At 47.4% G+C, this 14,717-nt stretch overlaps 1 protein-coding gene across 1 annotated transcript in view; it reads left to right on the top strand.

The window, feature by feature from the left end:
- Positions 1-14,717, top strand: part of Itgae (integrin subunit alpha E) — a 54,447-nt gene that overhangs the window by 2,712 nt on the left and 37,018 nt on the right. Inside the window, exons 2-3 of the mRNA XM_028787229.1 lie at positions 9,256-9,379; positions 14,486-14,583. Of these exons, the coding sequence (XP_028643062.1) occupies positions 9,256-9,379; positions 14,486-14,583 (222 nt within the window). The remainder of the gene's footprint in view (positions 1-9,255; positions 9,380-14,485; positions 14,584-14,717) is intronic.

The following is a 14,717-nucleotide window of genomic DNA, read 5'->3' as shown; positions in this document are numbered from 1 at the left end:
GAAGAAGAAGAAGAAGAAGAAGAAGAAGAAGAAGAAGAAGAAGAAGAAGAAGAAGAAGAAGAAGAAGAAACAAAGGCATGAGACCAGAAAGCTGTTTACTCTGATGTTGTCCTCCCCATCCCAAATTAAGACCCACTCGACCCCAGTGTGATAAAAAAAAAGCAGGCTATACACACACTAACTTTCCTAGCCCAGGGAGGGTTCATGGAAAGAACCAGAGGACTCAGTAGAACCAGAAAACAATACTCAGGTAGAAAGGACACAAGCCAGGTGCAACCCTCACATCTCTGACCTCTGGAAAACTGGCTTGTGTACATATGAAGTGTGTGTGGTATGTATAGGGAGTGTATGGGATGCAAGTGGTGCATGTATGGTCCGTGTGTGCTACTGTATTATAGACTGTATGAGGTATATAGTCTGTGTGGTATGTGAGACACAGGGCATGTGTGAGGTGTGCAGATTTTACATGGAAGTTAGACAGGATGAATGGAGTATGCAGTGTGCATTGTATTTGTGGAGCAAGCATTATGTGTGTCTGATACATGGTGCATAGATGTTATGTATGGTACATATAGGGTAATAGTACATTACTGGAGTGCTTGAGGTTTATGGGGTTTATAGGTAGACACGAGGTATGTATGCCATGTACAGCAGTACACAGGGTGTGTGGTGTGCACAGGTATATGGTTGTATATGGGGAATGGGGAAGACATGGGTGCCTGAGAGTGTAGAGGACTCAGAGCGCCAGGCTCTGGGAAGCCGTGGATGGTCTTGAACGTGGTAAGGACAATTACACTTGTAAGGAAGATGGAGGTGAGGAGTAAGAGGAGACAGCAGAGAAGCTGGTGAGGGGGCTACAGCAGTGGTCCAACCCATGAGTGCTGAGGAGGGCAGGAGTGTAGAGCTGGGGGTGACTGTAGGGATGTTCAGGGGAGACACTGGGAAATTCACGTGTGCTTAGCATGGGGCTGAGCCCTGCACCCAGGAATTGCCTGAGACCAGAGTCTGGTTTTGCTATCAGGTAAACTAGAGAGAGGTGTGGAGGGAGGGGCTCTTGGGGTGCTACTGAGGTTTGGGGTTGAGGTAGCAAGGCTCTGTGAGAAAGATGAAGGGATGTGGTTCGTGACCTGCTCCTTCCAGACAGGTGTTCTGCAGATGCTTACAACCCTCCCCTTCGGACTCTCAGGGCTTCGGGACCAGGCATCAGGAGGCAGAGCCTAGACTCATCTCTGTAGCTAGTTCCTTCTATAAATGTGGACTTCATTTACTGGGAACAGTGATGACCACTGAGCTGTGAGAAGCCATTAAAAATGCCTAGTGCAAAAGGAAAAGTAGTGGGGGCTGCCAGGGTGAGGTCTTTGATTCAGAGACCCATGTGACTGCCAGACAGTTTAGGGGAGCAGCCCTGTGGGTAGAGTGATGACAGACAGTTCTGACTGGGTTCTCATGCCTGACTGTGTGGTAAGTTTGGAGGAGGAAGGTGGGTGGTGAGGTGGTGAGAGAAGTGGCAGCCCTTTACCTGTGGTCACAGAGCCTTTAACACCAGCGTCTGCACGCCAAACCTCCACTTGACAGGCCCTGAGCTAGCACAGTCTGTGTTACAATGTGAAAAACAAAGTAACAGGACTCCATGGCATAGCAAGGATTTGAACTCAAGACTTTCTGCCCTTAGGGCTCAGGCTGTAGAAAATATAAAGTAAAGGGTACATGGAAACCCAAGCAAAAATGAAGTGTAAAGCCCCACAGTGGACTCCAGGACACACACACATGCGCTCATGCATGCACGCACACGTCTATGCATACCTACGAATGCATGCGTGGCTCTTATAGCCCCTGTCCACACAATCAGTTCTCGATGACCTAGTCCTTGCCCTAAAGCAGGGTTCTGCCCTGGCCCGGTGAGCTGCTAGCATAACAGAGAGCCAGCCATGCCACGCAGGCTGCTGCTCAGCCCCTTGGGGGCTGTTTGTAACCCTGCTCTCTGTCTACCCCTCAGTGTGTCCAGGTTTTGGTAAAAGCATTGAATTCAAGCAACCTGGGCCCAGACACAGATAACCAATTTAGACTTCAAGAACAAATTGGTATGGGGTTGGAGATTTAGCTCAGTGGTAGAGCGCTTGCCTAGCAAGTGCAAGGCCCTGGGTTCGGTCCTCAGCTCTGAAAAAAAAAAAAAAGAGACAAGATAAAGAACAAATTGGTAGCTTCATCCTGTAGCACAGTGCCTGGAAGACAGCAAGTCCCCTGAGAGGCAGCTATCAGATTTTATTTACATCACCCCTCGCTCTGTTTCCCCAGATCCAGCCAGACCCCTCAGTTAAACAGAGCAAACAAACATGGGAACGGGAAGGAGTGAGAAAAAGGGCTGGCTGACCAATTATGGTATTTTTAGGGTGTCTCTTCTGAGCCTGGTCCTGAGGTAGGTTCTGTGGTTTGGGGGTGTCATACATGACTCAGATCAGATCACAGGTTGGGGGAGACAGATTTAATCACCCCTTTGTTTATCAAGATGGGGTTTAGTCAGAGCCAGCAAACACCACAGGATGCTGAGTGGGTTCCAAGATCAGTGAGTTACTTTAACCAGGGTCTGGACTGGCTGCTGACTGGCTGAGCAGACCCATAAAGTTGGTCTGCCAGGAACATTGGGGCAACTGGTAAGGAAAGCCTATGGGATGGAGGGAGCATCTAGGCAGGGTAGGAAGGTGCGTCCAGTGCTCGGGATTTCAAATCCACTCTATCAGTCAATTGTAGGCGATAAAAAGGGAAGACAGAAGGTCCTCACTCACTCTGGGACAATCCAGCAGTTCCCACTTTGTAGTTTCTCCCCCTTCAAGTGACTTCCTATTTCCTCTTAACTGGCTCACTGAGACACAAGGCACAGCATGAAACAAGCCAAGGAGGCTGAGTCCAAACCCCAAGCTGTCCTTACCTAAGCTCTCAATTCACAGGGAACGACATCATTCCCTTCTCTCAGGGAGTCCTGACTCCAGGAACCCTGTCTGGGACAGCAGCAAAATCAACATGAGGAAGAGTGACAGGAGAAACAGGGTCAGACGAAAACATAGTCAGAACATAGGAGCACATGGTGGGTGACTTATCTAGGCCCCTGAGCTGCAGAAGAAGATCAGGACCTGGAGCTGCTGGGGCTTGAAGTTCTGAGAGGGTGGAGGAAGGACCTGGAGACGCAGCCAATGCAGTCCAGGTAATAAAACCCACCTCTTCCTGAGGCTACTCTGCTCAAGAGGATTTCCCTCCTAGATGTAAAGTTGTCTTTTGTTTTTAGCAAAAAGGCCTTTTGGAGCTAGTATGTTCATTGTGTCTGTAGTTCCTCAGAAAAACCAGCTCATTTGTGTTGAAGAAGTGTATTTTGAGACTTGCTCTGGTCTCCTGTGGTCAGATTTTGGAATGTGATGTCCTGGGCACCATAGTACATGGAATGCACTTTGGGGGACTAGAGAATCCCTGGAGTCATTGGGTTCTCAAAGTGGTCTGTGATTCCTCAAGCACTGGGGAACTCCTGGTCTGGTTGTTCCGTGTGGCTCAGGGTAGTTACAGAGAGGGTGTGAATGGCAGCTCTGGGAAACTTGAGAATTGTATGCTTTCTCCAAGCCAATCTTCAAGGAAGTGCATCTTGGTTTAAATACAAGTAACAGTTGTCCTCCATCAAATAGGTTTTGTTATTTGAAACAGAGCCCTTCTGAGTAGCTCCGACTGTCCTGGAACTTGCTAAGTAGTCAAGGGTGGCTTCGAACTCATAGAGATCTGCTACCACACTCAACCAGAAGAGTTTCTTTTTCCTGTTTTGTAGACACCATGAGTGACATCAGCTGGTCTCCACTCATGGGCACATTTATCCGGATAAAATGTTATTAAGCATTTACTGAGACCCAGAACTGTGTCCAGAGCCCAAAGTGGGGCTGGCTTAGGAGGTCCACAGATTCACTATTAGAATGTGAGTTAGTGGTCGACTTCCTTGTCTAATTGCATTCTTCCCTTTTACAAACAAAACAAAAGGTAAAGATAAAGGAATGGAATGTAGAAGCATGAGACTAGGGAGATGTCTCAGCTGGGCAAACACGAGACTTTTTGTTTTGAAGACAGGTCTCACTGTGTAGCCCTAGCTGGACTGAAACTCACTGTGTAGACCAAGCTGACCTTGAACTCATAGAGAGCTACCTGCCTCTGCTTTTAAGCTGAAAACTTGAATAAAGACTCCCAGCACCCACATAAAAAGTGGGTAGCGGAGGTGTGGCTCTGTGACTCTAGAACTCGAGTTAAAGGAACAGAGTCAGACCCCAACCACTCTAGCCAACCGATGAGCACCAGCTTCTCAAAAATAAGGTGGGTGGGGCGTGGTAGAGGAAGATACTTGATGCCAATCTCTAGGTTCCATACGCAGTGGCACACGTGCACACCCACCCACATGAACGTGCACATACACCACACACACTCAAACTTCAGTAAAAGATGGGGTCACAGGAGTGTTAGCATAGGGACAATATAAGATAAACTGTTTGTTCTTGGATCCTCCTTGTCACAGGTTCGGGCAGAAGGACTGAGAATCGAACCAGTGGCAGGGTTTTCGTGACAAGATTTCAAGTGTGTCTGAAGGTGTACAGGATACCTGTAGCAAGCTCAGGAGCCTATCACCCATGTGACGCATCGCTCAGGATTCCCACGCACTGGATGCACCTCTTTCACTTCCTCTCTTTACCAAAATAGTCTAAAACTTCGAAACAAGATCTGAGGACCCACCAGCTGTAGACGTAGTTACAATGAGGAGGTTTGTTGGCCTCTCAGGCCCTTCCCTGTCTTCCTGATTCAGGATCTGTGATTTAGGATCTTTAGGCATGGGCAGGCATGGTGGTATAGGCTTGTAAACCTGGCACTTTGGAGGCAGAAGTAGGAGTTTGTGTTTAAGGCCAGCCTGGTCCACAGTAAGTTCCAAGACAGCTGGGACTACATAGAGAGACCCTGACTCAAAAGACCAAAAAAGTAAAAGAAAAAAGTAAGAATCTGGACTAGGAGACAGTGGGTTTCATGAACAAAGCATTTGCTGCGCCAGTGTGAGGACTGGACTTCCTGTCCCCAGGACCCACGTGATTCGGGTGGGTGTGGCAGCGCCTGTAATCTGCTTACAGGAGGCAGACAAACAGCCTCTTAGGCAACCTGGATCCAAGTTCACCAAGAGACCTGCCTTAATACTTATGGAAGACAGACACCTGATGTCAATTTCAGGCTCTGCACGTATACGCACACACATACATGCACCCCACACACGCAAATAAGCAAAAATGAAATAAAGATCCTAAGAAGACTCATTTGTATGTCAGTGACTCACTGAAATTCAGAGATCCGCCTGCCTCTCCCTCCTGAGTGCTGGGATTAAAGGCATGTGCTACACTGCCTGGTATCTTTCATTCTTTAATGATTTTTCCCCTCTTTGGTAAACAGAAGTTATTCACTTATTTCCTTATAATTTGTGCTTACTTGTGTCTTAGTTTAAAAATATTTGTCTACCCACTAGGCCTGTGCTTTCTTTTAAAACTGTATTATTTCCTTTTCCACATTTAGATATACAATCCATCATTGTTAAAACATTCGTTTTGACTGGGATATAGCTCAGTGCCCAAGGCCAGCCTGGGCTAAGTATGAAGACTGTCTTTAAAAAATATGTTTGTGCTGTCAGTGGTGGCACACACCTTTAATCCCAGTACTCGGGAGGCAGAGGCAGGCAGATTTCTGAGTTTTAGGCCAGCCTGGTCTACAGAGTGAGTTCCAGGACAGCCAGGGCTACACAGAGAAACCCTGTCTTGAAAAACCAACAAACCAACAAACAAACAAACAAAAAAACAAAAAAAAGTTTGCTAATCATGGGTTTTGTTTGATTACTAGAGATGTTCTTTATTAGATTAAAGGAATTCTCTTTTTGTGTCTAGTTCACTTAGAATTTTCATTCCATTTCCCTGTGTTGTGCCTGTTCAAAGTGTTTGTGAACCCCAAAAGACCACCACAGAGCTGATTCCAATGCAATCTCATTAGAGAGTTTATTCACAATGCAGCAGGGCGGGAGGGTGAAGCCTGAGCCCAGTTTCAAGCAAGCATTTATTTGGGCAAGCAAACAAGCAAGGGGCTTTCTAGCCTGGCACACATTTGATTGGGGGTGCTATTATGAAACTTTGCTGTCCTGTAAAATAATTGACTGGTGCCCGGCCGCCAAACTATAAATGTAGCTTCTGCTTTCCTCCTGATTGGTGGTGGTTAGGGAGTGACTTGGAGGTACAGGCTTGTTAGGGAGTAACTTGGAAACTCGTGCTAGGTGCACAAGCTTGTGTTGGTTAACCCAAGTTCAACCTTAGGTCAGCTTCTCAGATTTTCAGGCTTCAGATGGAGCCTAAACCCAAGATGGAGTTGGTCTGGCCTCTCACTTGCAAGTTTTACATCTATGACATCATGAAGGGTGAGGCCACCAGCTGTCAGTTGTCCTTTCATTGGCTATTCTTGTCAGCATTTGATATCAGTCTTATACTGACATCATAAAATAATTTGAAACATCTTTTATTTTCCATTCACTGGCACAGAGAATTCTGTCTGTGTGAGCCTGGTGTTCATTGTTCAAATGTTCTAAAGAATTTATCAGTGAAGACCTTGTGCCTGGTGTTCTTTCTGAGGTTCTTGGTAATGATTAAAACTCTGAGTCACTTTGGATATTTCTTCTTTGGCCAGTTTTGTTGTTGTTGTTGTTTGGTTTTTTGTTTGTTTGTTTTTTGTTTTGAAGGAATTTCCCCATCACACCTGTCAGGGTTACTGGCATAAAATTTGGTATAATATCCTCTCATTTAAAATGTATCTTAGGCCAAACACGGTAGCACACACCTTTAGTCTCAGAACTTGGGAAGCAGAGGCAGGAGGATCTCTGAGTTGGAGGCCAGCCTGATCTACAGAGTGATACCTAGGGCCACACAGAGAAATTCTGTCTCCAAAAACCAAACAAATAAAATAAGTCTACAAAAGCCCAAAAAGCTAAAATATTAAGTAAAAATGGCCAATGCTCAAACATGCAATTAACATAAAAACCAAATAAGCTAATATTAAAAACATTATTCAATTTTAGTCACATATTAATGAACTAGTATTTCCACTTACCAACAAAATATTGACATTTTATACTGTTTTATCAATTAATATTTTATCACTATAAAATGTATAATATAAACTCTACTATCTTGGCCACCCTACCCAGCATGTCCTCCAAGAACTGCAGTTCAGATGGAGCCTAAATTGGTTACAACCCAGAGTCACAGAGGAAATCACAGAGGAAACGCTGAATGCTTAGATTAAGATACGAGAAATCAGAACTTCAAGCAGTGATTACAGGAAACGCAGTCTTTCACACACACTCAAAGAGGTTGAGCATGGTGGCATAGGCCTGTAATCTAGGCACTTGGAAGATGAAACCTGGAGAATCAGATCATCTTCAGCTACATTAGGAGTTCAAGGTCAACCTGAGCTACCTGAAACCCCACTTTAAAAAGCAGAACAAAGAAAAATCCCAAAAAACAAAAAATCAAAACAACCACCCCACACACACATATATTCACACAATTCTATTCTCCCCATCCCTGTTATAGATGTAAATCTTCCAGAGAAATATGGAGACCTTCACACACACACACACTCACACACACACACTCACATACACACTCTCTCACACATACACTCACACACACACTCTCTCACACACACACACTCACACACTCAGACACTCTCTCATACACACACTCACACATTCACAGACACTCACACTCACACATACATTCACACAAACACACACTCACACACATACACACACACTCACACACACAAACACACACATACTCACACACTTTTTGTAATGTGTGTATGTAATTTGCCTGAGTGTATATTTGTGTACCACAACCACATACATACCTAGTGCCCATGGAGGCCAGAAGGCAGGTAGTTCTCTGGAACTGGAGTTACAGATGGTCGTTAACCACCTGAGAGTCAAACCCAGGTCCTCTGGAAGACAGCCAATGCTCTTCACTGCCGGCCTACCTCTCCAGCCTGGAAGGCTCTACTTCAACAAGCTAAAAGAAAAGCAAATCAAACCCAAAGATAGTATAGGAAGGACTAGAGACTTAGGCAAATACTAATGAGGTCAAAAATGGACTTGCTATAGAGAAAATTAACGAAGCTAAAGATTGTTTTTATAAATGATGAATAAAGCCGAATCTGGTGCCGTACGGCTGTGGTACCAGCAGGCAGGAGGAATTAGGCAGGCAGACAGAGCATTAGGAAGTTAAAGTTATCCTTGGTTAAAGAACTGAGTGTGAGGATGGCTGGTAAGATCTTGAAAAAAAACTATACAAAAAGAGAAAGTATGAACACTATTTAAAAATGATTCATGAGCTGAAAACTGTCTAGCAAATGCTAAGACGCAGCTGAAGCAAGTCGCTGATGTGAACGAAAAGAGGGCTCATCATTGGTCCTAAGATACATTTTTTTTTTCTTTTTTGATGGGTAGGAGACAGGGTTTCTCTGTGTAGCCCTGGCTGTCCTGGAACTCACTCTGTAGACGAGGCTGGCCTCAAACTCAGAAATCCACCTGCCTCTGCCTCTGCCTCTCGAGTGCTGGGATTAAAGGTGAGTATCACCACTCTCTGCTCTTTGTAGTTCTCTTCAGGCCCCTGGGTTTCTTCACTGGGCATGGTGAGTGGAGGGTCATCCTGCACCTCGGTCCACTCCTTTTTATTCCTGATGAGTGTCCTATCGTATGAACACAGTTGCTTCATCCGCTCTCCCGCAGGTGCCATTTGGCTTGTTTCCAGTTCAGGGTTTTAAGGCACAAACTATTGAACATTCTTAGAAGATATTTTTGAGGACATTGTGCTTCCTCTTGGGTCACTTGTAGCGGTATAGACCGTCTCTGGGGGGCTCTGGATCCCTGTTAACGTTTGGTACAGGACACAGTATGAGCCATGTGACTCGCTCCTCAGAGAGTGCTTTCTCTGGGACTGGAGCAGCTAGCTTGGTTTAGGAGAGAGACCAGCTGCCCTGGGTCAGACACACCCACATCCATTCTTCTCAATGGGAAAGGTGTTCCTGGAGATGGAGGCTCTTTCTCGTCTTCATAGTGAGGTGATGACACCACAGGACCTGGCAGATGGACGGCAGGCACAGGTACAGTCACAGCCTCAATAGTGTGCCTCTTTCATCAGGTGTTTCTCTTACCTGCAGGCCTGAAGCCCCTGGGAGCCTTCAATGTGGATGTGGACTGGGCCTGGGTCACAGCACCCCAGCCAGGGGCACCTTCTGTGCTCAGCTCCATTCTGCACCGAGACCCCAGCAACAACCAGACCTGGTGAGTGGGGCCACCATGTGGAAGGGTGAGGACTAGGGTGGTCTCAGAGATGACTGAGGTGCAGCCCAGAGAAGGCTGTGATATCCCACCCCATATCCTGGGCAGCACCCATTTCTCCTAAAGAATGACACTCAACCAAAGAAAGAAAGTGGGGGAGGCTGTGATCCCCAGACCAGCAGCTCACAGAGCCCCTGTCCTCGGCTCATTCAGTTTTTCTTACACTGGGTCAGGGGAGGGAACCTTAAATAATACTTTAAAATGAAGTTCACCAGGGTCTTTACTGACTTATGGAAGTTACATGTTCTCAACACAGGAAAGTTGGAGAGTGACAATAAATAAATAAATGAGTGAATGAATGAATGAATGAATGAATGAATGAACGGAGACTATGAGGCTCAGCCATTGAAGTTACGAGTGCAGTGTTCTGTGTTCATGACTCAGAGGCCCCTCACTGAGCAAGTTTAATGAGGTGCTGAGCCCCGAGCCTCAGTTTCTCCCCCTGACAGGTGATTTGTGAAACTCACAGGGTTGCTGTGAGACTATTTGAGAAAATGGACCCAAAGGGTTTTCTTCACATGGGATCTGGCCAAACTGAACTGTGAGAAACACTGCCTTGTGTCTTGTGTCTTGAAACTCTCAACCGTATCCACCCTCTGGCTGAGCAAGACCTGTCAGATCAGAGGGCTGTGCTGGTGACGTGGTGGACGTAACAGGAGTGCATGGGAGTGTGTTGGTGTCGTTGCCTTGGGGAGCAGCGTGGCCATGTCTGGTGGGTCAAAGTTGCACAGTGGCCTTTGGTTTAGCGGTTGCATCCTAGGCACCAGCTCTAGAGCAATGTGCAGGCCCATGCAAAAGAAAAACCAAATGTGGTACTTGGAATTGAACCCAGAATCTTATACATTCTCAGTATACACTCTCTGCCAGGATCCCTGCCCCAGGCATATAGATGATGGTGATGGTGATAGTGGTGATGGTGATGATGATGAGTGTGTGTGTGTGTGTGTGTGTGTGTGTGTGTGATGTTGACAATTGAACCAAAGGCCTCAAGAATGCTAAGCACACTCTACTAGTGAGCTACGTTCTTAGCCCTCATATGAAGACATTGGCAGTGCTTGTAACATGAAAGACAAAAAAAAAAAAAGTGTGGTTGCACGAAATCAAAATCAGGTCAAATCGGTGAGTGGAAGTTGCATTCTGTTCAGCCTGGAAATGTGAGATGATACGGAGGATGTCATTCACTCCAAGTTCTGATGGAGCTCCTACTGTGTGCTAAGCCCCTCCACTGTATGCCAGGCCCTGTGAGCAAGGCAGACAGAGCTTCCCCACAACATAACACATTATGGTTCAGATAGCCTCCATGTTGGGCAGGGCCATAGCAGGTTAGGTATGCCTTCTATAGATAAGGGCTATGCACAGTGCTCATCCACATAGCCAGTTCCAGGCCAGCTAGAATTACAGGGTGAGATCCTATCTCAAAAAACAAAACAAAAACATTGACCTTTATTGCATTTGGTTTTGATAATTTGGTATTGACATATATGAACGTGCATACATGATCTGTGTGCAGATCAATGCATGTTCATAAACATGCCATCTGTATAAGCATCATCTGGACCAAGAACACCAGGGCACCCATGCCTTTAACCTAGCACTCTGGATACAGAGGCCGGGCGTCTCTGTGAGTTTGAGGCCGGCCTGGTCTATATAGTCAGTTCTAGGACAGTCAAAACCCAAAACAACAACAAAACAAACAAAACAAAACAAAACAAACAAAAACACGAGGAAAGTCTCCTGGGAGCCCCATGGTCTGCATCAGACACCTCTCACTGACAGTCAGCCCCACTTCCACCCCAACTCTGTGTCTCCGTCAGTTTTGCCTGGGTTTTTAAAATTATTTATTTATTTATGTTATGCATAGGAGTACACTTCAGACACACCAGAAGAGGGCATTGGATTCCATTACAGATGGTTGTGAGCCTCCATGTGGTTGCTGGGAATTGAACTCAGGGCCTCTGGAAGAGCAGTCAGTGATTCACCTATTAACTGCTGAGCCATCTCTCCAGCCCTCTTCAGCCTGTTTTTATTTTTTGTTTTGTTTTTAACTCAACATAAATGAGACAAATAGAACCCACTCGGTCAAGCAACCTTCAAACAGCATTAGGTCCTCCAGCCCCATTAGTGGTACTGTCTGAGGTTGGAGTTTTGCATGGTGTGACCTAGCATGTGGCCAACCCCCCTGGCACTTCTACTCCACAGCCAGAGGGACTTATTTGATCAGCCTTATCAAGGGAGATTGAGTTTGCATTTTGTTTTCCAAGTTGTTTGCACTACATAAAAGGTTTTTAGTCAAGTTATCTGTGGCCATCTCATGCCTTGTCATCTTCTACCACTGCCCCAGTGGGTCCCTTACCAGCCCTCAACTCACGGTCTTACTGTCCCCTCCCTTAGAGGCCTAAGGCCCAAAGTAGATGGGGAAGGAGTATTTGTGTTTAAAGCTCTCAATGGAAAGGATGCTGGGAGCTGTCAAGAGATGGAAACCTAGTGGGGCTCGTGAACACCTCCCTGAATACCTGCTAAGGCAGAGGGGCTCGGGGGTTTGCATTGTCAGCAGGAGGATGTGGTGGAGACAGTTCGGGGTTTCTGGGCTTGGTGCAGGGGCAGGAAATGCACTAATTGATTGGCCCAGCTCACCATAGAGAGAGAAACAGTCTGATAGCTGCTCTCATCACCAGGGTGAGGGTACTATGGCCTTCATAATTCCTGTTCTTTCTGAATGATGGAGGATTAATTAAGAATGTCATCTGGGAGAAGGCAGGAGATGGATGAGAGGTCCTGGAGCTGCACCCAGTCCAGGGTGGAATGGGGAACCTGGGGCTGTCAGTAGATGGCAGCCTTGGTCATAGCTGGTCCTCGGTCATAACTGGTCCTTGGTCACAGCTAGCTGATCAGTCTGTGCTTAGCTGGTTTGCTAGTCACAAAAACGGCAAACCTGGAGGCTGCCAGCCATAAAAGGGTCGGGAGCAACACAGACTGGGCCTTAGGCCATAGAATTGCGCACTTGAAATATGGATGACCACCTTGGGGATATGCAGTGTGCAGTCTGCATAGCTACACGTGGTGGTCTCTTGAGAGCTCATAGCCAAGGTGGGAACAAAGGCTGGGCATGGGAGTGGGAACCCAGTAGTTAGTTAGGTCTACTGGAGGATTTGAGGGAGACAGGTTGTACTTTCCTTTGGGAAGGTTCCTGCTGAGCCAGTGCCTTGGAAGGCTGCTCTGCAGGAGAAGGGAGTAGCAGGCACCGCTGGAGGAGGAAACAGGCTGGGCAAAGGGCTGTTTCAGGTGCTCTGGGAAGGAACATGGTTGTGAACACATCTACCATTGGGAGCAGGAAGAAAGGTACGGGGCCAGGGCCAAGACAGCCTGGGGAGAGTGGCAGAGTTACTGAACAGTGACCTAATTTGGGGACTCAGGCACACCTTGGTCATCAACTCCTCTGTCCAATGTCCCAGATCAACCCCTCAGCCGTTGCCTGTACGGCCATGCATGTCATTCAACAAATGTTTGCTGAGCCCTTACACTGTGCTAGGAGGTGTTCTAGGCCTCGGGGATTGTGTGATAGACCACGTAGACAAGACTTGGGGAACTCGCTTGGTGGAGGAGACGGATGATACATAGGTAAATAAGGAAGCAAGCTACTGTCTGGTGGTGGCAAGTTCTGAGAAGGAAAATGTCAGAGCAGGGTAACTGTAGCGTGAGGTGGGGCCACTTGGAGAAAGCAGTAGGAGTGGGTGGCTGTTACGTAGAGTACAGGATGCTGATGAGCCAGTTTTCGGGAGTGCAAGGCCAGGCTTCCAGGCAGAAAGGACAGCTGGCCAGAGCGCCTGAGGCTAGAAAGGACCAGGACCTAAAGTTGTTAAAGACCCCAGCATACTTTTGCAGGTCTTTCTCTGAGCAGGCTGGAGGGGTTGCGATGGGGTCAGATCCTGCCTGACCTATGGCTATGATGATGGGTTTAAGAAAGACAGCGAGGGGTTAGGTGTGGGTCCGTGGCAGAGCATTTGCCTGGCCTTAGGTGTAATCCTCAGCACCACCAAAAAGGAAACAAAAAGAAAGATGCCTGGTCTTTAAGTTGGGTGGGGTGGCACAGCCCTTTAATCCCAGCACTCAGGAGGCAGAGACAGGCAGAGTTTGAGGCCAGTCTGGTCTACAGAGTGAGTTCCAGGACAGCCAGGGCTACATGGATAAATCGTATCTTTACAAAACAAAGAAGAGTGTCTAGTAGTAAGAGCTGAAGAAGTAGACAGGGCCCCGTGTCTGTCCCTCCTCCTGTGCTAGCTTTTCTTCTAGTCCCCCACAGCCACATCATGACCTTTCAAAAGCACAGACTACTCGTGTATCGTGTGCTTCCCCTTTACAAAGCCCTCCATGGCTTCCTGTCACCACGAAGGCCTTGGACTTGGCTCACTATTACCAAGGCAGTCTTCAGATCCCCTTCCCTACCGCTCTGCTTGCAAACCCTGCCACGGGACTCAGGCCAGCCAAGCCCCAGGCCCCAGGCCCCAGGCCCCAAGCCTCAGACCCCACGGAGCAGTGTGGTTAGTTTAAGTTGACTCTGTCCTCTGCCATCTTCTTGGATTTGAGGTGGGAGACAAGAACTTCACAGTAGGACTGACATCTCCTCAGGCTGTCTTCATCAGCTCCCCCAACCTCTAGTTCCTAGTCAGGAAATGGTAAGGGCAGATGAGTGAAATGTTACAGTCAGCTTTGTCTTTCAAGGGGCTGGCAGTATGGCTGGTGACTTCCTGGTTCCCCCATTCTACCCCACAGGACAGGAGTCTTTTCTAACCACCAGAAGTGCCCCAAATTGTCAGGAAGGCAGACAGGGGTTACATTGAACTGTTTCCCTGCCTGGAGTCATGTAGAAGTGGAGGCTGACTATGTGCCTTCCCTGTGACACTGAGTTACAGGCCTGGGCTAGAAAGCTGTCCATCATGCCCAGGACTGGGCCTCGTCCTCAGGCAGGAATAGAAAAACTGGGCCTGGGGAGGTAGGAAGGGGAAAGGAGCTGTCAGCCAGCTTGTCTTTGCTGTCTCCTCACCCGCTTAGCCTCCTGGTAGCCAGACACAGCTCCAACAGGAATTCAGCAGCCCTGTATCGATGCGCTATATCCGTCATTCCAGATGAACTTGCTTGTCAGCCAGTAGGTAAGCCAACCCCACCTCCATAGCATGCTCCCCAGCACACCTCCTAGGAACCTTACATAATCTCAGCTCGAATTATTCCAACCCAGTCCTGCCTGATCCAGCCCAACCACTTCTGGCCCCCCAGCCCCATAGTG

The sequence above is a fragment of the Grammomys surdaster genome, unplaced genomic scaffold, assembly GCF_004785775.1.
Source record: "Grammomys surdaster isolate TR1022 unplaced genomic scaffold, NIH_TR_1.0 125621, whole genome shotgun sequence".
Taxonomy (NCBI): domain Eukaryota; kingdom Metazoa; phylum Chordata; class Mammalia; order Rodentia; family Muridae; genus Grammomys; species Grammomys surdaster.
Note: the sequence above shows the minus strand (reverse complement) of the source record. Positions and strands in the feature narration are given on the sequence as shown.